This window comes from Moschus berezovskii, chromosome 2, assembly GCF_049115385.1.
Source record: "Moschus berezovskii isolate FMDL1 chromosome 2, NW_MosBer_1.0, whole genome shotgun sequence".
NCBI lineage: Eukaryota > Metazoa > Chordata > Mammalia > Artiodactyla > Moschidae > Moschus > Moschus berezovskii.
In genome coordinates, this window is record NC_142461.1 from 130,741,080 (window position 1) to 130,765,336 (window position 24,257).

Sequence of the window (24,257 nt, forward strand, 5' to 3'; positions counted from 1 at the left end):
GTTGAACAGAAAATTACAAATGGGATGAGCATTGTGAAAAAAAACTAGGAATCTCATCACTCCACGTTTTTTGTATTTAGGTCCTGCTCTTCTAAATTTGAGTTTAATTATTCTTCCTTCTGTTTGGTGCTAAAGATCAGAACTAGGTAGGCCATATACAGTGACTTTGGGCGTATGTGCTAAGTCGCTTCAGTTGTGTCTGGCTCTTTGTGACTGTACAGACCGTAGCCCTCCAGGCTCTTCTGTCCATGGAATTCTCCAGGCAAGAATACTGGAGTGGGTGGCCATGCCCTTCTCCAGGGGATCTTCCCAGACACAGGGATCGAACCTGGGTCTCTTATGTCTCCTGCATTGGCAGGTGTGTTTTTTTTACTACTAGTGTTAATTTAACATAAGACACAGATAATTTTCTTTATATTGAGTCAGTAAGCATAAACAAGAATATTCAAACACAACTCCAACATCTGTACATTTCCATGTCTGATGAGGGCCCTTCCAATGACCAGAGCCCCTAGTTTATGCTAACGGTGCACATTTTTTTGATTGAATGGACTTGAGATGAAAGCAACCTGAGGACTTGTCAAACCACAGTTATTTAACTAGTGACAAATGCAAATAAGAATATTTTGGCTGAGAAATACAAATAAAATGTTAGAATAAAAAAGTAAATAGAGATATTAAGACAAAGACAAGCTGTTTGACCTAATGTGGACAGCAAGAAGGAAATTAAGCCTGAGCAAATGATTTTAAGAAGTACATGACATAGTTGGAACCACACAAAATGAATTTGACAGCATGTCTTTGCGTTATGAGAATGGGAAAAATTAGAGGCAAAGAGACGAAAAAAGAAGGGTTATAGTATTTCTTAAGATGAGAAATGAATCATACACAAGCAGGTATTATATCTAGAGATGAAGAAAGGGGGACAGATATTGGAGATGTTGTGGGGAGCTAAAGGATTTGGTAACATCTTGGCTCAAAAATTTTATATTATTATAATTTTCTAATGCCAAAATTTTCTCAATTTTAGGACATGGCAAAATATCAAGACCCGTGTCTCTATTGTTTATGTGGATAAAGTGCAGTAAGAGTGCCAGGCATTAGTTTAATATTTCCTGAGCACTCTTTTTAAATATAAGGGTCAATTTGAGATTTGATTCCAATATGAGTATGTATGTACCCCTTTATACATATATTTTTGTAAATGAGTGACTTGACAAACCTGATAATGAATCTTTAATGTACTATCTACTGAGGTTGGAGCATGGTGCTAAAAACTTTATATTCCTAGTTTACATTAATCCCTCTGAGATTTGTGTAAGGAACTTGCTTTTATATCTTTTGAATAGAAGTACACGCTGGGACTCCTTGGGGTTCAGAGTATTTCCCATGATGTTATAGCCAGGAGCAAAGTGGCATCTTTGGGTTTAAATGCATTATTGTGTTAGTGCCTTTATTCTACACTGCCTTCCATCGCTAAATATTTTCACTGATGATTATGATTTGTACATTTAAAAAAATGTCCTTTATAAAAATAAAATTTGTTCCTGCAGATGCAAAGGTATATCTTTCTTAGTTCATACATGCTTTATGTCATATTGTAGCTTTCTTATCTATATTTAATTGTAAAATCTTATATAGGCAGAAATTGGATTGTCTAATTCAGTTTATATAATAATAAATTTATAGTTACACAATAAATACTATTTGAATTTTACTATCAAAACAAACACTGTATCTATTCTTCTTAATGGCATTCTCTGTCTCTACTCACTTCAGAAAATGTCACCCTTGTCCTCTACACAGCAGAAGAATTGTGAAGAGACCACTTAAATACGTTTGATACTTCTATATACCATTATAAATAAATATATATGCATAATAAAATCTATATTTTAAAATTAAGAAATAAAATATGGAATTTTATGTGCTAAGAGAAAGTAAAATATCACATAAACAAGAGAAAAATATTTTATAGTTTTTCATGACATGTACATGATTTCTGACATTGACTAGTTGCATAGAAATGATTCTTATAAAGTTATGTTAACTGGTTCCATGTATTGCCAGTCTGAAGCTTTGTGATAAGCTTCACAGTTACAAGTGTGTAAGTCTTATCATTTGTTGTCTGAACTTCTAAACTTTGTTGGATTTTGCCAAGATCCTCCAACATGTTAACATTGTGAAGTAGATTAAAAACATGTAAAGAGCTAAAGCAGTATAGCCCAAACCACTGAGCTATAGTTCTATTCACATGCATAAGAAATGTGGTACCAATTTCTAAATGCCTGAAACTTTCCAATTAGGAAAGCCTTGAATAAAACTGAAATATCTCAGAACACATTGCCATGTTATGAATTAGAGTACTCTGTTTCCTAATCTGCTGCCACTCTTCTGTGCATAACTGGGTTTAAATTTTTAGAAAACATTTCTATGTCGAATAAAAATGTTTCCAAAGACCACATTGTGGACAAGGCCAACAGAGAAAGAGAGAAAATTAAAGTGAGGCAATTTTATTTCCCATTAGAGTGTATGTTCAATGAAAATAAGAATTGTCTAACACTGCGCCTAGAACCAAGTCCAGAATTAGTAGAATTAGCTCAAAAGGTAAGTTGAAAGATTAGATGAATAAAAGTCATTGACAGAATATTTTAAAGTGAGTCTGAATTAGCCCTAACTTCAACTCTAATTTGGCCTGAACTTTTCGGAAGAAGAATTGCATAGAGCCTCTATGATTCTTTTTTCTGACAGAAATGGAATTTGAAATACTTATTCTTAGGGAATTTATCATTGGAGAAGGAAATGGCAACCCACTCCAGTATTCTTGCCTGGAGAATCCCAGGGACAGGGGAGCGTGGTGGGCTGACATCTGTGGGGTTGCACAGAGTCTGACACGATGGAAGCAACTTAGCAGCAGTAGCAGCAGGGAATTTATAATTCTCTTTTTTAAAGGAAAAAAAATGGATTACAAACACAAAATAATAAAAGGAATAAAATCAGTCACCATACCTCTCCGTTAAAGAAGCAGAAAATTGTAGATACCAAGAGACCCTGTAAAAGAAAAATAGAATTATCTGATTCCAAATAGAAAAGATACATTTTTTGGTAATCAATTTGCTGTATAGGTAGTCAAAAATGAAGTCAAGGCTATATGTAAATTTACATCGAAACATCACAAGGTGCCTTCCTGATGCAAGAATACCATACCTGATAGTGCATGAGGATGTTTATGATGTAATCATATATCTCTTCTGCAATCTTTCCTTCAGGTCGCCAGGGAATCAGCACAAATTCAATGCCAAGTAATGGCACCAGGATAAGCGTAGCTCTCACAGCTTTCATGTAGAGATTAGATTCTGCTTGGTGAGTAACTTTTAACTTGGTGATAAGAACACGTACAATATTTAATAGGAAAAAAAGATTCACCTAAAAGAAAACAAAATGGCATATGGAAATTATTTCATATTAAGAATCTTTACTGAAGAATCACTGATTTTATAAATCTTAGAATATTTTCAGTACACAAGAATATGTTCTGTTGAAGAGAATACTTGCATTTAAGCAAATATTAATTTTTATTTCTGCCGTTGAATTTTTCTTTTATTTTTTTCTCCAGCTTTACTGACACATAACTGACACTATTTAAGTTTAGGGTGATAGCATAATGATTTAATCTCACATATATTGTGAAATGATAACCACAATACATTAAGCTAATATCAACCATCTCATATAGATACCAAAAATGTATGTATGTATATATATAAATATATGAATTTCCTTATGCTGAGAACTCTTACAGTTTATTCTCAGCAGTTTACATGTGTATCATACAATGGTGATAACAATAATCATCATGTTGTCCATTACATTCCTTGTTCCCCTTTATCTTACATCTGGAAGTTTGTGCATTTTGACCATCTTCATCCAATTCCTCCATCCCCAACCCCTAAGGGCACCTGCAAATATGATCTCTTTTTTCCTATGAGCTTGTCTATTTGTTTAGATTTCATATACAAGTGAGATCATGCAGTATCTGTCTTTCTCTAGCTAACTTAGTTCGCTTAGTGTAATGACCTCAAGTTTCATTCATGTTGTCTCCATTGTCAGGATTTCCTCAATTATTGTGGCTAAATAGTAATGTGTGTGTTTGTGTGTGTGTGTGTGTATCCTTCTTAGGTTGTTTCCATGTCTTAGCTATTGTGGATAATGCTGCTATGAACATGGGGTGCAGATATTAAAATCTTTGACGTATTGTTTTGGTTTCCTTTAGATGTTAAGTTAAAAAGTACATCAATTTTAATGGACATATCTTAAAAAATAAAATTATGGTGGTGTTATTGTGGACCGCATTCAGTTGAGTAACATCTGATTGTTTTGCTTAGTTTATTTTCTTATGCAATATTTTAAAATCCTGCTATGATTAAGAAAACCAAAACTTTGAATATTTTTATCCCAAAGAAAGGAAACAATTGTTTGTAACAAAAGCTAATTATTTTAAGTCTCTACTCTGTATTAGTGTCCAAACGAGGTACTTTCCAAATATGTGTGTGTGCTAAGTTGCTTTAGTTGTGTCTAACTCTTTTCGGCCCCATGGACTGTAGCCCGCCAGGCTCCTTGGTTCATGGAATTTTCCAGGGAAGAATAATGGAATGTCTTCCTCCAGAGGATCTTCCTGACCCAGGGATCAAAACTGTGTCTCTTATGTCTCCTGCATTGGTAGGTGGGTTCTTTACCCCTAGCGCCACCTGGGAAGCCCATCCAAATATGTATTATATCATAATAGCCATTTTCATATTTTTAGTTTTTCCTTCCTGTGTTTTTTTCTGTGTGTGTAACAAAAATCATCCCAACTCCCCATTATAGTACTATAATCTTCTTCATCCTTATGAAGAGGCTGGATCACATACTTAAGCTAGTTGATATTCAACCTAGATCATCCTAGGGTTAAAAAAATTTTGGCACCCAACAGAACCTTCTGTTAATTACTTTCTGTGATTTTAAAGTCCTATGAATTAACAACTTTCCCTGAGAGAAAATGTTCCCTTTGAAAGGGAGACTTAAAACTTCAAAAATATAGTGTTCAGGAAATGAGCAGAGTTCTACTGAAATATATTTCTCTCTCTCTCACTCTTTGGCTGAATTATACTTTCTTTCTTATCTTCACCCATGTCAATATCTGTTATTTTGTCTATTTCCTCTATGCCCATTTCTTATGCCTTCCATAGAACTACAGATATTAGCCCCAGAAAAGCCACTTAGGGCTCTTTTTCTAATATGCTGACTCTTTCCTTTTTTCTCACCCTGACTTTTAGCATCTGTGCTTTATTTAATAATCTAAAATTTTCAAACTGCATACTAATATGTAATTTATATATTACATACTTCTATTAATTGGAAAAATAATGATAGTATCTCATCTAATATAGAAAGCAGTGGACAAATAACATACATTTGCTGATTTGAGGCATGTATTATGAAAATAACTGGGCATAAAAATATTCCATTACTATTCTTTTAGAGAATTCAATGAAGCATATGCTTCAAAAATAAGCAGCTAACTATAGTCCTGATGGAAACACATCCATGAAAAGAAACATGGTTATAGACATAGGAATGTCTCTGTTAAAGCCAAAAGCCACATAAGCCACTTCAACAGGTGTAAAAATGAAATGTGATGAATCAACACATCAGCTGCCATTCCACCTATCCTACTGTATTCCCTCCCAGGGCATTCATTGTTATTTTAAAAGTTTTGACTAAGTGGAAATTACTCCCAACCCATAGAAGAAGAGGTATAATGCCATTTTATCTGTTTATAAATTTAGAATATTTTATAATCCTAATATGCAAAAATCACAGTTACAAAAATCAGTACAAATGTTGCAATTTAGATGTCCATTATAAGAAAACTTCTAAATGCAAAGTGCTTCTCCAAAATGCAAGTCTGATTTAAAAATGTGAAACTAGAAATGAGAATGTCCTCCTGAATTTCTGTAAATACTTCCACTTATTTTAAATACAAATAGAGGAAGAATTGTGAAGTTCAGATGAATTACATCTGAATCTCATCTATCTTAGAGAAATTTAATTAAGTTAAAAAGAAGAAACATATTAACTCCAACACCCATAAAGTTCACATAGGTGGCAGGTACAATGGGACATTTTTCACACCATGATACCACCTAGGGTCACAGCAGGAAGCCTGAGCTCAGTGGCAGTAGCATTCCTGAAAGTACTCCCCTACTAGATTAGCCAGCAGTCACTTAACTATGCACTGAAGTGAGCTAAACATTTCTCACTAAGCACAAATTAAATGTATCCTCTCTTAATTTCCCCTTAGCAAGATCTCAAAAGTGTTGCAGCCACTCTATTATCACCCTGCTCAAGGGGAAATGTGGCAGAGGAAGTCTGAGTGGAAAGAAACTGATTGTGGTTGAAATATTTTATTTATAAAAATTGTGCAAAAAACATGTGACCATATAAACAATCTCTAGAGCACCTCCCAAGACCTTGGAATTGCCCAGTAAGAAGACCTAGAGCTTAAAGAAAGGCAGAACATTTTATCCTGGCAGAAAAAAAGGGCTCCTAATCTTTTGTCGGGCCAGAAAAAAATAGAAAAAGGGTTATGTACATAATGTGAATTTTCACTTCCTTTCTTATTGAGTAGCTAGATGGGCTATATTCCTATGTAACATTTTATCCTAATGGCACCACGTTCTCTTTCCTCCCAACGTTGACGTGGACAAGCTCTTTCAAGAACTGTGCTAATTGCTGTTACATTTCTCACTTGTTAAGTGCATTTATTATTTCCTTAAATTTCTGATTGTAACTTCCCTGGTGGCTCAGACGGTAAAGCGTCTGTCTACAATGCGGGAGACCTGGGTTCGAGCCCTGGGTTGGGAAGATCCCTTGGAGAAGGAAATGGCAATCCACTCCAGTACTATTGCCTGGAAAATCCCATGGACAGAGGAGCCTGGTAGTTTACAGCCTATGGGGTCGCAAAGAGTCAGACACGACTGAGCGAATTTGTGTTTGTGTGTGAACCTTCTGATTTAGAATTTTGATTGCCACCCACACTCACTAGGTCCCTCCTCCGCCTCCTCTGTTGTGCCCTGGAGGCTCTGAGGCAGCTCCAAGGACCACTTCATCACCAGACTTTCTTACCCTCAGACATTTGCTGCATTTGGCCAATGGGAGGAACCAGGAGATCAGAGCATGGGCGGAGAGAGAAGTTGGAGTATTTCTTTCTCCTTTTCCCTGTTAGGCTGTGGTTTTGGCAGTAGCTGTGTTCCTCTACCCAAGGCCACACTTCCTACTGGGCCAGCCCTCCTCACACTCCCCCAACCCCAGGAACACTGTTCTGTCCTCCTGTCTTCTCGTCCAGTCTAGCCGTGATAATAGCGTCCCACTGCTGGCCCCTGCTACCTCACCATCCTTGTGAATTAGCTCCTTTACTCTTTTTGCCAACACTTCAAATAAGCCCTCCAGTTATTTAAAATAAACCCTCAAAAAACCAACACCTTCTTTAAACCTTCTTCAACCAAACACTGTGAATATGCTATGTCCATTGAAATCCTAAAGGATACCATAGGCTGGATGTTTCAGGAAATAAAGTTGCGCTAGGAACAATGATGGGAAAAGGAGCATTTTAATTACATACCAATAAAGCAGCACAAATTGGACCATGGATAATGTAGAGAAGTTGCGTATCAGAACTGATCCAGCAGCTAGGGAAAAAAGCAGGGAAACTATGTTGAATGTTTTCATTCTACTTACTTCCAATTGAAATAAAAAAGAGAGATTGTCTTACTTATCATTGTAATATAATCTTCTGGCAACAGCGTGAATACAAGCAGGAATCAGTGGAAATCCTGTAAATGTCAAACAGAAAATGAATAGGCAACTTTATCTATAGATGAAATCCCTAAAATATATCATGAAACTTGAAACTCAGAGATAGTCTAGGAGCAAAAATAACTGGCCATTATATTCTTATCAAGTATTATCTGTCTAGTTGAACAGTAAATTTGATAAAGTATTAGGTATCTATATTTTCAAGTACGTGTGTGTATAGTTTATTCTGAGTCATTTTGAATCAGTGGACTCCAGAGCCTAAGTTCATAAATGTGCTGCCTATTCTCAGAAGCTTAGAAGAAATTCAGAATCCACATATTTTCTGTAAGATGGAATTGGCCAATATTTTGTAAATAATCAGATGTGGGAAGAAGTTGAGACTGACTTCTCAACTGATCAGTTGTGAAGAAGAAAAGAAAGAGAGAGATGGTTTATATATCAGAAATTTTGCATGCTCTTAGTATTCTAAATCAGATATTTCAAAGATAAAATGAAGATATCTTTTATAAAGGTAATCTGGATATACTAACAGCCTCAATACATGGGCTTCCAGGTGGTGCAGTGGTAAAGAATTCACCTGCCAATGCAGGAGACACAAGAGATGAGGATTTGATCCTGGGTTGGGAAGATCCCCTGGAGGAGGAAATGACAACTCACTTCAATATTCTTGCCTGGGAAATCCCATGGACAGAGGAGCCTGGGGGCTACAGTGCATGGGGTTGCAAAGAGTTGCATACAACTGAACACACACACATACACACATGGAGGTAACTGAGCAAAAATTGAACTCACTTGATATTTTTATTATCAATAATATCAAATAATCAATAGAAATAAAATTGATTTCAGTAAAAAAATAAAGATGGTGTGTTCATGGTACCTCTATATCTCTATTTCTATCATCTGATTGGATAAATAGATAGATATATAAATATAATTTCAGTTTTGTTTCTGGAAACTAGTTCTATTGCATTCCTTTTTAACATTTGATGTTTCTCTTTATTCCAGTTATTTAAAAAATATGCTAAAAATGTATTATTTTTTGCTTTATGAATAATAACATGACAGATTGTGTGGAAAAAGATTTTTTTGGCTGTCAATTCAATTACTGAATCCTCTACTCTGAAAATGATAATTTTTTTAAACAAAACAGAAAGCCCAGATATAAATCCACGCACCTATGGACACCTTATCTTCGACAAAGGAGGCAAGAATGTAAAATGGAGAAAAGACAGTCTCTTTAACAAGTGGTGCTGGGAAAATTGGTCAGCCACTTGTAAAAGAATGAAACTGGAACACTTCCTAACACCATACACCAAAATAAACTCAAAATGGATTAGAGAGCTAAATGTAAGACCAGATTCTATCAAACTCCTAGAGGAGAATGTAGGCAAAACACTCTCCGACATAAATCACAGCAGGATCCTCCAAGACCCACCTCCCAGAATATTGGAAACAAAAGCAGAAAGAAACAAATGGGACCTAATTAAAATCAAAAGTTTCTGCACAGCAAAGGAAACTCTAAGCAAGGTGATAAGACAGCCTTCAGAATGGGAGAAAATAATAGCAAATGAAGCAACTGAGAAAGGATTAATCTCCAAATTATACAAGCAGCTCCTGCAGCTCAATTCCAGAAAAATAAGTGACCCAATTAAAAAATGGGCCAAAGAACTAAACAGATATTTCTTCAAAGAAGACATAAAGATGTCTAACAAACACATGAAAAAATGCTCAACATCCCTCATAATCAGAGAAATGCAAATCAAAACCACAATGAGATACCATTTCACACCGTTCAGAATGGCTGCTATCCAAAAGTCTACCTGCAATCAATGCTGGAGAGGGTGTGGAGGAAAGGGAACCCTCTTACACTGTTGGTGGGAATGCAAACTAGTACAGCCACTATGGAGAACAGTGTGGAGATTCCTCAGAAAACTGGAAATAGAACTGCCGTATGATCCAGCAATCGCACTCCTGGGCATACACACCGAGGAAACCAGAATTGAAAGAGACACATGTACTCCAATGTTCATTGCAGCACTGTTTATAATAGCCAGGACATGGAAGCAACCTAGATGTCCATCTGCAGATGAATGGATAAGAAAGCTTTGGTACACATACACAATGGAGTATTTTTCAGCCATCAAAAAGAATGCATTTGAATCAGTTTTAATGAGGTAGATGAAACTGGAGCCAATTATACAGAGTGAAGTAAGCCAGAAAGAAAAACATCAATACAGTATACTAACGCATATATATGGAATTTAGAAAGATGGTAACCTGAACCCTGTATATGAGACTGCAAAAGAGACATAGGCATATAGAACAGTCTTTGGGACTCTGTGGGAGAGGGTGAAGGTGGGATGATTGGGGAGAACGGCATTGTAGCATGTATATTATCATATGTGACCAGTCCAGGTTCGACGCATGATACAGGATGCTTGGGGCTGGTGCACGGGGATGACCTGGAGGGAGGATATGAGGAAAACGGAGGTGGGAGGGGGGTTCAAGAAAGGGAACACATGTACACCCGGGGCGGATTCGTGTCAATGTATGGCAAAACCAACCAATATATTAATGTAAGGTAATTTGCGTCCAATAAAATAAATTTAAAAAAAAACAAGCATTTTTAGAATAGAAGTTCAAAGCTAGTTAAGACCAATGCCCTAATTTTGTACATGGGAAAAAAGGAAATTCAGAATACTGCAAAGACTAGATCCTTTAATTTATAATCCTATTGTTTTAGTCACTACATATTCAGCCAAAACATACACTGGAATATTCAATAGAAAAAAAATACCTGTATCATTAATGGTCCTGTAGTTACTGAAAACAGTGAGTCAGTGGTACTTTAAATATTTTAATTTATAGCAATAAGCAATCAGTTTATATTGTTTTAAAAATGATTAATCATAAGTACATTTTTATTACAGAGGAACTCTGCATCCTTTTTAAAAAGATGAATCGGTAGATATCCATAATGGCACTTACCCCAGCCAAGAAAATAATACCACATCAAGTGCTGCTTCTCTGCAAATACAGCCACTACGACAAGCGTGTGTAGGTAAATGCCTTCACAAAGCATCCAAAAGTAGTTACAGCCCATCAGGTAAAGATGAATGAACTGGGACACTTTACAACTAACCTATGAGGGAAAAAAGAAAGTAATGTATACATTATACACACACACATACACACATACACATATACATATTTGTATATGTGTATGTTTTTTAGCTGTGTCACACACCTTGGGGATCTTAGGTCCCTGACCAGGGATGGATTCTGGGTCCCAGCAGTGGAAACACAGGCCTAACCACTGGACCACCAAGGGATTCCCAGAAAGCAATCAATATTTAGTTGTTTATAAATGAACATGTAAAGCGATATTCTAATTTAGATTAGTTATACAGAAACAGAATTTTCTCTCCTCTACACCAAATTTTTCCAACTAATGATTCAGATTTGTCAAGGCCAGTCTTCATTCGTATCTAATGGTGCCTCCTGAAAGTGTTTAGCCACTGACTATGATACATCTCCCAGGAAATATGCAAATTCCAAATTTACTACATTTAGTGGATGTGTATTTTCTTAATATTGTTCTAGCTATTGTGTAACTACAAGTAAAAAAGTTTGCCCATGAATGACTTTATGTCTATTTTAACTATGTCATCATGAACTTCTTGATTGTTAAATTCTATTGGAAAACTTGTAATAATTATATTAATAATTTTAAAAGCATTCATGAAAAGTGCCAAATACTTGAGGAAGCCCTGCATGCTACTAGTGCATAAGCTTATAAATAATAATCTAATGAACACATTCTTTTTTTTTAATTTAAGTACAGGATTTGAGGATTTCATGTAGGTAAAAGAAGGAAAACTTATGCTTTTCCTTTCTCTTTTCCTGAGGTCTTCACTTTCTTTTGATATATATATATATATTTTAATCTTAAAGAGACAGGAAGAGAGGTTTAAATATTGCATAAAGAAAGCACAGAGGAGTAAGAGATATTGTTTACTCAATCAACAAGAGGAATAATTTTAAAACTCTCCCAGAAATACACAGCCAGTTACTCCCATCAACTCCGATTTTCAGACTGAAACTCAAGTATTATCATTGTTTTTAGAATAAGAAACTTTTGTCACTGAAAGGAAAACTGGAAATTAGATGCACTAGAAAATAAATATTAGATTATCATAGAGTACTAGTAATAACATTTGTGTATTGAGCTGGCTTAAAAATATTTTTGTGTGTATTATTTTATGTAATCCCCAAAGTAATTCTGCAAGGCATGCTTTATATCACTAGTCACATGTAAAAAACTGAGTATTGAAGAAGTTAAACGGTTGGCTAATATTCATACAACATCAATCAAAGCTACACCCTGAACACAATTTTGTTTTCTCGATCATATGTTATACCTCCTGACTGAGGATAATTAAAAAACTGTTCTTTTATTAAATACATCTGCAATATGTATGATATCAAACACATTGTATTAAATGTTCTCTCAAAAATAAAGCTGAGTTATTTAACTACATATATAGAAATAATAAGCTTCATATATAAAATTTTATTTGTATAGTTTTAGATATATATATCTAATTGGGACAATTCCCAGGTGGCTCAGTGGTAAAGAATCTGCCTGCCAATGTAGGAGACATGGGTTTGATCCCTGGGTTGGGAAGATCCCCTGGTGAAAGAAATGACAACCCACTCCAGTATTCTTGCCTGGGATATCACATGGACAGAAGAGCTTGGCGGGCTACAGTCCATGGGGTCACAAAGATTCAGTCACGAATGAGCCCACAATTGGGAACATACAATTGGGCTTCCAATTCCTGATTTCATTAAAAAATTAATCTACAAACTATTCTGATAAAAAGTATGCTGCAGAAAAACATTTTTATGACAGCATTGGTGTTATAAACAGATAATAAATTTTCCAAGAATATATTAAAGTAACTATATTACATTTTGCAACTTATGTGTTAAACAGAGCATCCTTGTATATAAGCATAATATTTAGAGTCTCTTTCTCTGAAGCTTTATGACAAAACTCCAAATCTCCTTGCACTAGAGAAATGCACTCTAAAATGGCAGGATATTCACCAGTTTTTTTGTTTTGCTAATTATACTCCAGTGTTTCCTCACCCAGTGACTTTAGAGTGGAACATATACAAGATTAAGCAATCCAGATGCACATGTGCAAATAATGCAGGGGATTTTAGAATTTTGGAAGTCAGCCTAAAAGCACATATAAAACACACATGAGAAGATTGGTTATTGACTCACTGAGTGAAAATTCCTTCCCTTCATTCATTTCAATAACTAGATAACTTAATCTATAAAAACTACTTTATGTATGCGTGTATACATATGCATACAAATCTACACCCGAAACTGTAGTATAGATGCCACAAATATTATAAAAGCAGGCAATTTAAAAAGTCAAATTTATGATTGATGTTTATGCAGATATTTTAATGTAAATATAGCTTAAATGCCCATAGCATTTGCAGAAAATATATACCTTTATATAAGTAAATGTCAGGTTATGGTTTTGAAATAGTTTTTATGTTATGATAGTTTCTGTGCTTATTTTATATGTCTTTTGATACTTATCATAAAACCTGTGCTTCCAAAGTGATAGTAGGGAACACTTTATAATGGCTTGCTGAGGCTATTAGGATTGGGTAGAGTACTTTAAAAATTTTATGTTGGTAAAATTCAACATTGTACACATATAAGTCATTTTCCCCCTGGTTTTATTAACTCTTTGAAGTCAGCCTGATATCAAGCAGATAATTTACATTTTCCGTTTTCATGTCCTGTCTTTTTCTAACTACACAGAGTTAGTTGCTTTGGTTGATTTTTTAAAATTTTATTGAGTAAATGTTATGTCCCACCAGCAGCAAGATTCTAACCATAAAACGAGGTGAAAGCATATAACATATCAATAACTGAAACAAAGTATTTTTCCTTTTGCTGTTAAATATTCATAACTTGGGGAATATTGAGATATATTTACCTTTCTCGATTGGAATATAGCTACATATACATACTCTTTATGTGTCAGACATAAAATATGCAGATGTTAGTACTTAATCCTATACATATACGTGTATGAACCCCTGCTCCCTACCTCTCCTATTTCTTCCCCGTTAACCCTTGAACTTAGACCTTATTTTACTTACAGGATTTGTGGCCACTAAGGCCTGGTTGTTGGCCACTGCAGTGAGATGAATGATGGTTATGATAGAATTACAAACGAAAGAGAAAAACAAATTTTTGTGCAAGGTAATCCTTTGGCAACTTAGGCTCCTAAAAGGCAAGAGAAACCAAAGTGCGTTGACATCATAAAATGTTTCTACATTTTGTGTTAACAATCATTCAAATGAGATACATTCACAATTCATAGCAGCTGCTCCAAATTTGGAAGAAGTATTTTTTTCTCCCCAAGATATACTCATCTTAATTACTCATCTTAAAATCTTAATTAGGGAAAGCCTATAATTGCTTAAAACATAGACACAGTACAGGTAGGCACACATAAGGACAGGAAATTTGTACAAGGCCTCTACATAAATTTCTTCCCTTAATCTCTCATCATGATTAATATTCTAATTCATTCTGAAGATGTAGAAACTCATATTCAGTGTAGATAACTGATCAAAAATCATGCAGCTAATTAATTTGAAACTTTGAATTTGTCATCAAATTCTCACATAGATAAGGCTCTTTTCATTATGCCACATAGGCAGTTCTATTTATATAGTCTTTTTATGATTATCTATGGTTGTTCTGTTTGTATACCTCCTGTATGGTAGCAGTGATTATGTAGATCAATCATGAGAAAAATAACATTGTATTTAGAAGAGACGAGTTTTTGCCATACATCGACACGAATCAGTCATGGGTGTACATGTGTCCCTCCATCCTGAACCCCAAACCAGCACAATATTGTAAAGTAATTAGCTCCAATTAAAACAAATAAATTTAAAATAAAAAAAGAAGAAACGAGTTGATAAAAATATAGATTTAGCAACCAATGAGATTCATTCAGCTTTATTGAATTTTTTTTTCAATTGGTCTAGCCATAGGTAAGACATAAAAATATTACCTCCTTTTACTGCAAGTTCTCATGTGTAAAAAAAAAAAAATTTAAAGACTGGCTTGATGGAGTTCATACAGAAATAGATTTCAGGAGCAGATGTCATTAATGACAAGTACTGCTGCTCTTCAGCTTGAATCCACATCTGCTCTACAAGATTGTATATGGCTGCCTTACCTATGATCAAAGACCATCTCAAGTACTACCTCTTTTATGAAGAATTATTATGGGTAAAGTTTTAAAATAATAGACAAGATTCCACTAGAAACTTAATACTTAATATCAAAACAGAACATATATGTAGGAAGACATGAGAAATCATTTCATTAGAAAGACTTAAAGCTCATTTTTGTTTTTACACAATTATGCAATTAAGATGATCAACCTAGGTAATCCACCCTATATAACTCAAACCAATGACTTCTACTTTGAAAACTTTAAGAAGGTTTTAACTATCACCTTATATTAAATAGACTGTGTTCCCAGGATATTATAGTTAGGCTGGGATGCCAAGGTTTTCTATATTTTAAAATGCAAAGTTTAAGCTATATTGTCTCTGAAATCTCTTGCAGCTATAGGTCTATGATCCTATGTATAGCTCTAGTAATTTAAAGGATTTGAAAGTGAATCCAATCAAAATCAAGATTTATGGAATTTCAATGCATGCCTTTCACAGAAGTGAGTGCTCTCAGGGAAATTTCTCTGAAAGGCTTCATGAACAAGATGGCCCACAAATCAATCGCTGTGTGTGAGACGGTCACAGACCAACAACTGTGGAGTCCATCTGGAGTCCATCAAAACAGAAACAGCTGAGAGCTGCCGGTATTTGCTTATTAGAGAGTCCTTAATTTGACTTGACTTTGCAATGCATGGTAGTAGTGAGAAGCAGACAGGGATCAAGAAACAGTGTAAAAATGATACTCTAAAGAGAAGAACACTCTGAAAGTTTCTGAATAAAGGAGCAGCATGAGTCCTGCTGTTTCAGTGAAGCCATCACTGAGGCAAAGATGACTCTATTCTTGATAAAATGCCACAGCAATAATGAGTGTTTTGTGTTCAATGAGAGTGAAGATAATTAATGAATATGAGGAAGAGTCTAACAAAAATATTCTTTTCAAATCATTTATGCACATTATGTGTAGTTTACTTCTCTTAATTTAGAACTCTTCTATGTTGAAAATTATGAACACAAAGAATTTGTCCACATGGTCTTATTTTTAAATGCCTGTCTTGAATTTACCCTGTGTCTATGGAATACCAGCTATTATTTAGGGAAAGACTGCTTACCCATGCAAATATGAAATGCCCATGCCCTTTTTTAGTAACAGAATTTAGATAACTCATCATGGGAAAAAAATGTTTTCCTTAACTGGGTTGTTTTGCCCTTTTCTGCTGAACACACTTTTATCCAGGTCCATTGGTTAAGACATATATATATACATAAACAAAATTTCATAGTTTTCAAATTATGACCCAAAGAGTAGGAGGGTTTGCTTAGACAGCATAAGAAATATTTGTTTAGAACTAAATTGGAATGAATGAAAACAAACATTAAAAAAGGTTTTCAAAAATAGCTATTCATGATAGAAGTAGGAGCTGAAAGATATGAGCTGAGGAACGTAAAACAAACAGCATTTATAACTGTTGATATTTATAGCATTCACATGTGAAAAGATTGAAAGTAAGTAAAATAAAGTGCCAACTGTAGTTAGCTGGAAAACAAATTTAATTTTTCTTGTGTTCATTTAAACTTCCTTCTTTTCTCTATGATGGTTTGTATTTCTGTTTCTCTGAGAATTCTCACTTTTCTAATGACTCTACTATCTCAATCTAGTTTGAAAATTAAAGATTTAAAAATGAGCTGCTGGTATCTATTCTTGTGATTATTGTGAATACGGACCAAAAAAATGTTTCTTATTCTTTTACTATGTGATAAAAGAATATACCACATTTCCCTCTAGACCCAAACAATGCCATAGGGGGCTTCCCCAATGGCTCAGTAGTAAAGAATTCATCTGTAATTCAGGAGACTCAGGAGACATGGCTTCAACCGCTATGTTGGGAAGATCCGCTGGAGGAGCGCATGGCAACCCATGCCAGTATTCTTGCCTGGAGAATCCCATGGACACAGGAGCCTAGTGGGCTACAGTCCATGGTGTCTCAAAGTGTCAGACACAACTGAGTGACTAAGCACAATACCATAGTATGGGAAAAAAATTGAAATGATAGAATGAAATTCTGTTGTAAATGAATTATTGAAATCAAAGCCAAACAAATACTTGAGAGGACACGTGAAATCATTTCAATAGGCACGTAAAGCTTATTCTGAATGTTTTACAAAAGTATGCTAATATGGTCAACATAGATAACCTGCCATATATAACTCAAACTATATACTTCTGCTGTGGAAATCCTGATATTCCATTTACTCTCTATGTTGTTGTAACATAGTGAACCACTGCCAAACCATTTTCAGTTTGTTTTGTATAAAATATGTCCTACTATCCACAACATTAGCCTATAGCTTTGGTTTCTTCTATTTCTTCCTCCAGGTTCTGTGCAACTTAAATGTAGACAAATGCTATCTGACATGATTTATATCAAAGTCTAGTGGTAAAAATGGTTCACATTTTTCTAGTGATGCGTACTGTTTTCTTTCAAAATCATTCATTAATACATAGAAATACATTAGGCCAAATAAAATTAACTTGAAAGTAAAAACCAAAATACGTACTTGGTAAACACAGTGGCTTGTTTAAATGGAATACTTAAAATAGTTGGGTACTTTTTCAAATGCTAACCTGCAACCAATATAACCTATTCCAAATTTTTAAATGTGATTATTTAACTCTCTTTATCTCTCTCTGTCTCTGTATATATATAAACTGTTTTATAGGCTTAGAGATTGTTTTATGAAAATCTCTGTCTGCTTTCTTTAAACGTTATCCTAGTATAACCACAGGATAGAAAATGTGGTTTGTGGGTCTGGATTGTTTCCATTTCATATTCTCTACATGTAATTATTTTAGAATACTATTTCAATATGCACTTTTGACAGAGTTATATGCACTAAGTTATATGCACAATATGCACTAAGCAGAGTTATAGAGGCAGTTGGCGTAAGTGTGTCAACAAACCTATTATACACCATGTGTAATGTAACCATGCCTTTCAATTCTCTTTTGGATCAACTAGAAGCGGGTAACATCAAGTCAGAGTGGGTTTTGAAACCTGACCTGAGATTAAATCTGGACTGTGCCACCTACTGAAAGTGTGACTTTGGACAAGTCACTTAAAATCCATAATCTGTTTCTGTTTCTTTTCCTTTTCTATCATATAGGATAACAATAGTACTACATAGGGTTGATTGGAAGGTTAAGTGAATTAGATCATGTTCAGTGCTTAGTATAATATCTAACCTATAGTGAATATCCCAAGTTAGGTTAGCTATTATTTTTAACATAGTTTTCAGATGGTTAATTTTAATTAAATTCTCTAATTGTTTTCTCTCACAAATAATAAAATAGCATCGTTTTGTGCAAGAAACATAAAACTACCCAAGTTTTAAGTAATGCAATAAAATGGTGTATTGTCACCTTTTTATTAAAAACACAAGAATTTAGCATCAGAAAGATAATTTCCAGGTGATAAAGGGTAATGGGTCAAGCAACCTAAATTTTCTTCCTTAGGAATTTTATCCTTGCTAGAAATGGCAGCCCACTCCAGTGTTCTTGCCTGGAGAATCCCAGAGAGGCGGAGCCTGGTGGGCTACCATCTATGGGGTCGCACAGAGTCGGACACGACTGAAGTGACTTAGCAGCAGCAGCATTGTCTGCAAATTACCACTTTCCTTACCATGCTGACCCTGGGTATCATGCTGCTCTGTAGTCACAGTTCTTCACAGCATGAACAAAATACTTGCCTTTGTTTTCCATTTGGTTTGTGCGTGTGTGTGTGTGTGTTTATTTTTTTAAATCTAAGTTTTATTTATTTATTTATTTTACTTTACAATATTGTAGTGGTTTTGCCATACATTGACATGAATCCACCACGGGTGTACATATGTTCCCCATTCTGAAGCCCCCTCTGACCTCCCTCCCCATCCCATCCCTCTGGGTCATCCCAGTGCACCAGCCCCGCCCATCCTGTATCATGAATCAAACAAGGACTGGCGATTCATTTCACATGTGATAATTTATATGTTTCAATGCCATTCTCCCAAATCATCCCACCCTCGCCCTCTCCCACAGAGTCCAAAAGACTGTTCTTTACATCTGTGTCTCTTTTGCTGTCTTGCATACAGGGTTATTGTTACCATCTTTCTAAATTCCATATATATGTGTTAGTATACTGTATTGGTATTTTTCTTTCTGGTTTACTTCATTCTGTATAATAGGCTCCAGTTTCATCCACCTCATTAGAACCGATTCAGATGCATTCTTTTTAATGGCTGAGTAATAGTCCATTGTGTATATGTACCACAGCTTTCTTGGTTTTGACATGAGATAGAAATTTCCAAACTACTTTACTCAGTGCTAATCCTGAGCACAACTATTCATGGAAGGAGGAAATACAAGCAATGAAGGATCGCCCACTCTATGGTGTACGGCTTCTTTATGCTAATTTATCTAATTTAATTTTCCAAGTGCTCAGCTTTTCCCGCAAGAAAACACAAACCGTGTATCCGAAAGGAAAGCCTGTGCCAATCAGAGTAGTGCCAAAAACAACAGGCAGAAAGCAATAAATATGTGGAAAGAATAAGCAGTATGGCTACCTTTTGTCTACTGGATACAGAACCTTGAGTCAATGGAATTACTTGGTTATATATGACACAAAGTGTGGTGCTGGAGAAGACTCTTGAGAGTCCCTTTGACTGCAAGGAGATCCAACCAGTCCATTCTAAATGAGATTAATCCTGGGTGTTTTGTGGAAGGACTGATGCTAAAGCTGAAACTCCAATAATTTGGCCACCTCATGCGACGAGTTGACTCACTGGAAAAGACTCTGATGCTGGGAGGGATTGGGGGTGGGAGGAGAAGGGGACGACAGAGAATGAGATGGCTGGATGGCATCACCGACTCGATGGACATGAGTTTGAGTGAACTCCGAGAGTTGGTGATGGACAGGGAGGCCTGGCGTGCTGTGATTCATGGGGTCACAAAGAGTCGAACACGACTGAGCGACTGAACTGAACTGACTGAACTGAACTGAGACATAACCTCTAGCATTAACTCTCTTTGGAGGCTTCTGGTGATCCATTTGGCCAGATTTAGAAAGAGTCCAAGAGTGTTTCAACCAAGGTGCCCGATGAAGTCTTGCTAGAGAGTTCTCCATCATGGGCCCTCCTCCCATGCCTTTTCAGATTATTCATTTAATGTTACATGTAAGTACAGGCTGCATAAGGAATAGACATGCTCATTTTATGTGGCCAAATAATTTGTTCTGAACTGCCCCAGTGTAAGTGGACTTCCCGGTCTCCTAGTGGGCAGAGAATTAAAGAAGAAATAGTCTGGCCTTGTAAATGCCTGTGATTCTTACATAATCTCCTGCCCCTCAAAACAAAACAATACAAAAAAACCAAGCAAAACACAAAAAGACCCACAAAATTGCAAAAGTAAAAATCGAACCAAAAACAATCCTTTTAGAGATAAAACTCATAATACAGCAGACATCATAATATAGGAGCCTTTACAATAACCCAGCCACAGAGATGAGTACTTTACATTCATTATCTAACTTAACAACCCCTTGAAAATATCATTATCCCTAAATAAAACTGAGGTAAGTTGCTCCAGATCACAATCCTATTGAGTCTCTTAATATTCATTTAGTTATTTATAACTATTTTTATGCATGATAATATATTTATTTGTGCACTGTTTCTGGATCACCAGGGAAATACTTGTGAACAGTATAGAGCAAGATCCTGATCTCATGTTACTCATGGGACAGCAGAGGTTAAATGGATACATACATTCAGTTCAGTTCAGTCATTCAGTCGTGTCCGACTCTTTGCGACCCCATGAACTGCAGCACTCCAGGCCTCCCTGTCCATCACCAAATCCCCGAGTCCACCCAAAACCATGTCCATTGAGTCAGTGATGCCATCCAACCATCTCATCCTTTGTCGTCCCCTTCTCCTCCTGCCCTCAATCTTTCCCAGCATCAGGATCTTTTTAAATGTGTCAGTTCTTCTCATGAGGTGGCCAAAGTATTGGAGTTTCAGCTTCAACATCAGTCCTTCCAATGAACATCCAGGACTGATCTCCTTTAGGATGGACTGGTTGGATCTCCTTGCAGTACAAGGGACTCTAAAGAGTCTTATCCAACACCACAGTTCAAAAGCATCAATTCTTCGGTGCTCAGCTTTTTTATAGTCCAACTCTCACATCCATACACGACCACTGGAAAAACCACAGCCTTGACCAGACTGACCTTTGTTGACAAAGTAATGTCTCTGCTTTTTAATATGCTGTCTAGGTTGGTCATAACTTTGCTTCCAAGGAGTAAGCATCTTATAATTTCATGGCTGTAATCACCATCTGCATTACATAATAAAATTCTAGGTAGTGTTATATGCTTTTTAGAAGTTAAAATAGGGTTATGAGATTGATAAAGACTGTGCCCTTTTATACAGTTCATAAGGTTCTAACAGCAAGTATACTGGGGCGGTTCGCCATTCCCTCCTCCAGTATAATGTCTGCTTTTCAACACACTATCTAGGTGTGTCATAGCTTTCCTGTCAAGAAGCAATCGTCTTATGATTTCATGGCTGCAGTCACCATGTGCAGTGATTTTGGAGCCCAAGAAGAGGAAATCTGTCACCACTTCCACTTTTCCTATTCTGTTTGCTATGCAGTAATGGGGGCGGATGCCATGATTTTAGTTTTTTTAATATTTATTCTTAAGCTGGCTCTTTCACTTTCCTTCTTTACCCTCATCAAGAGACTCTTTAGTTCCTCTTTGCTTTCTGTCATTAAAGTAGTATCATCCACATATCTGAGGTTGTTGGTGTTTCTCCTGCTTATCTTGATTCCAGCTTGTAACTCATCTAACCTGGCATTTCTCATGATGTGATGAGCGTATAGGTTAACCAAACAGGTGACAGCAGACAGTCCTGTTGTACTCCTTTCTCCATCTTGAACCAGTCAGTTGTTCCATACAGGGCTTTAACTCTTGCTTCCTGACTTGCATACAGGTTTCTCAGGAGACTGGTAAGATGGTCCAGTATTTCCATGTCTCTAAGAGTTTTCCACAGTTTGTCACGATCCACAAAGTCAAAGGGTTTAGTATAGTCGATGAAACAGAGATCATTGTTTTTCTTAAATTCTCTTGCTTTGTCTATAATTCAGTGAATGTTGGCAGTTTGATTTCTAGTTCCTCTTCCTTTTCTAAACCAAGCTTGGACATCTGGAAGCTCTGGGTTTGCAGAAGTTAAAGACATTCCTAGCATGGGAGATGAGTGTGATTGTCTGATGGTTAGCACATTCTTTGGTACTATGCTTCTTGGCAACTAAGATGAGGATTGACCTTTTCCAGTCATGTAGCCACTGCTGGGTCTTCCAGATTTGCTGACATAATGAATGCAAAACCTTGATGGCATCATCCTTTACGGATTGAATAGTTCTGCTGGAATTTCATTGCATCCACTAGCTTTATTACAGCAGTGCTTCTTCCCAGTGGTCATGTATGGTTGTGAGAGCTGAACTGTAAAGAAGGCAGAATGACAAAGAATTGATGCCTTCGAACTGGGGTGCTGGAGAAAACTCCTGAATCTCCCCTGGACAGCTTGGAGATCAAACCAATCAATCTTAAGGGAGATCAACTCTGAATATTCACTGGAAAGACTGATGCTAAAGCTGAATCTTCAGTATTTTTGTCATCTGATGCAAACAGACAATTCATTGAAAAAGTCCCTGATCCTGGGAAAGATTGAAGGCAGAAGGAGAAGAGGGCTTCAGGGGATGAGATGGCTGTATGGTATCACCAATGCAATGAACATGAACTTGGGCAAACTCCAGGAGATGGTGAGGGACAGGGAGACCTGGCATGCTTCAGTCCCGGGGGTCACAAAGAATCTGACATGATGGGGCAACTGAACAATAAAGACTATGGCCAGAGTGAGGGAAATACTTAAGATAGAACTGAAACTGGAGAACATAGGCAAGAAAAACATTCTAAACAGAGAAGGCATCCTGAGTCAAACTTTTTTTGTTGTTGTTTTACAAAGTTAAAGCTTAAGGTTTTTGAGCAGTAAAAAGGACAGAAAATATGAACAAAGCACAAAGAAAAACTCCACACTATTTTTTTCATATTAAAATTAGTAAAATTAAATTCAAAGAGCATAAGTTACTAAATGACTTTTTGATTCTGCAGCTCATACTTTCATGTTCCGTCTTGATGTTCCATTAGTAAATGCTAACTGGATAAGTAATATCCAATCATTCTTGGGTTTTGTTTTTTCCTAACTACTAAGAAGATGCTATAGATGAAAGAGTTTCCTTTGCTTTCTCCTTGTATATAGTCATATCAGTGAATATTGTCAAGGAAAGTCTACAAGAATAGGAGATTTGTTGTTGTTTAGTCACTAAGTCATAACCGACTCTTTGTGACCCCATGGACTGTAACCTGCCAAGCTCCTCTGTCCATGAGATTTTCCACAGACAGAATACTGGAGTGGGTTGCCATTACCTTCTTCAAGGGATCTTCCTGACCCAGGATTGAAGCTGCATTTCCTCCATTGGCAGGAGGATTCATTACCACTGAGCCAAACGAGATTGCAAATCATATTATGACTTGGGGAAGAAAGATGCTACTTATGTGCCTTCTATTTCAAATTATGAAATTTTAATCCATTCAAATAACGGTCTAGTTTTTGTACCAAGCAGCGGGTCATTTGCATTCTTAGAACAACTTATCGTTTTGTTCCCATGAAAATTTACTTATGTTTAAATAGTAATTATGTTTGAATATACTTTATAAATACCCTTATAAATTGTTTCATATTTATAAAAAATATCAACTGAAATATGTTATCTTTAATATATAGTTGTAGTTTAAATAATAAATTTACTCTTTAAAATAAGTCCAAATTCTTTAATTCAGTTATTTACTTTCTATTTCCATACTTGGACTCCTCTATAAACTAGTACTAGCAATTACATTATAAAGGAATTGGTTTTTGTTAGAGTAAATCCATTACTTCTTGTAACAGTTTGTCCTTATTTAAATCTGATACTCTAATGTGGAAATGCAATGCTTTTATTATATAATTACACTGGAC

The 24,257-nt window shown here is 35.9% G+C and overlaps 1 protein-coding gene across 3 annotated transcripts in view; it reads right to left on the minus strand.

Annotated features, from left to right (window-relative positions):
* Positions 1-24,257, minus strand: part of CALCRL (calcitonin receptor like receptor) — a 135,772-nt gene that overhangs the window by 3,631 nt on the left and 107,884 nt on the right. For all 3 annotated transcript variants that reach the window (XM_055397068.2, XM_088830756.1, XM_088830762.1), the window contains 6 exons: positions 14,058-14,184; positions 10,849-11,002; positions 7,814-7,874; positions 7,664-7,730; positions 3,208-3,426; positions 3,010-3,051 (listed from right to left, as the gene is read on the minus strand). In XM_055397068.2, coding sequence (XP_055253043.1) covers positions 3,010-3,051; positions 3,208-3,426; positions 7,664-7,730; positions 7,814-7,874; positions 10,849-11,002; positions 14,058-14,184 — 670 coding nt within the window. The remainder of the gene's footprint in view (positions 1-3,009; positions 3,052-3,207; positions 3,427-7,663; positions 7,731-7,813; positions 7,875-10,848; positions 11,003-14,057; positions 14,185-24,257) is intronic.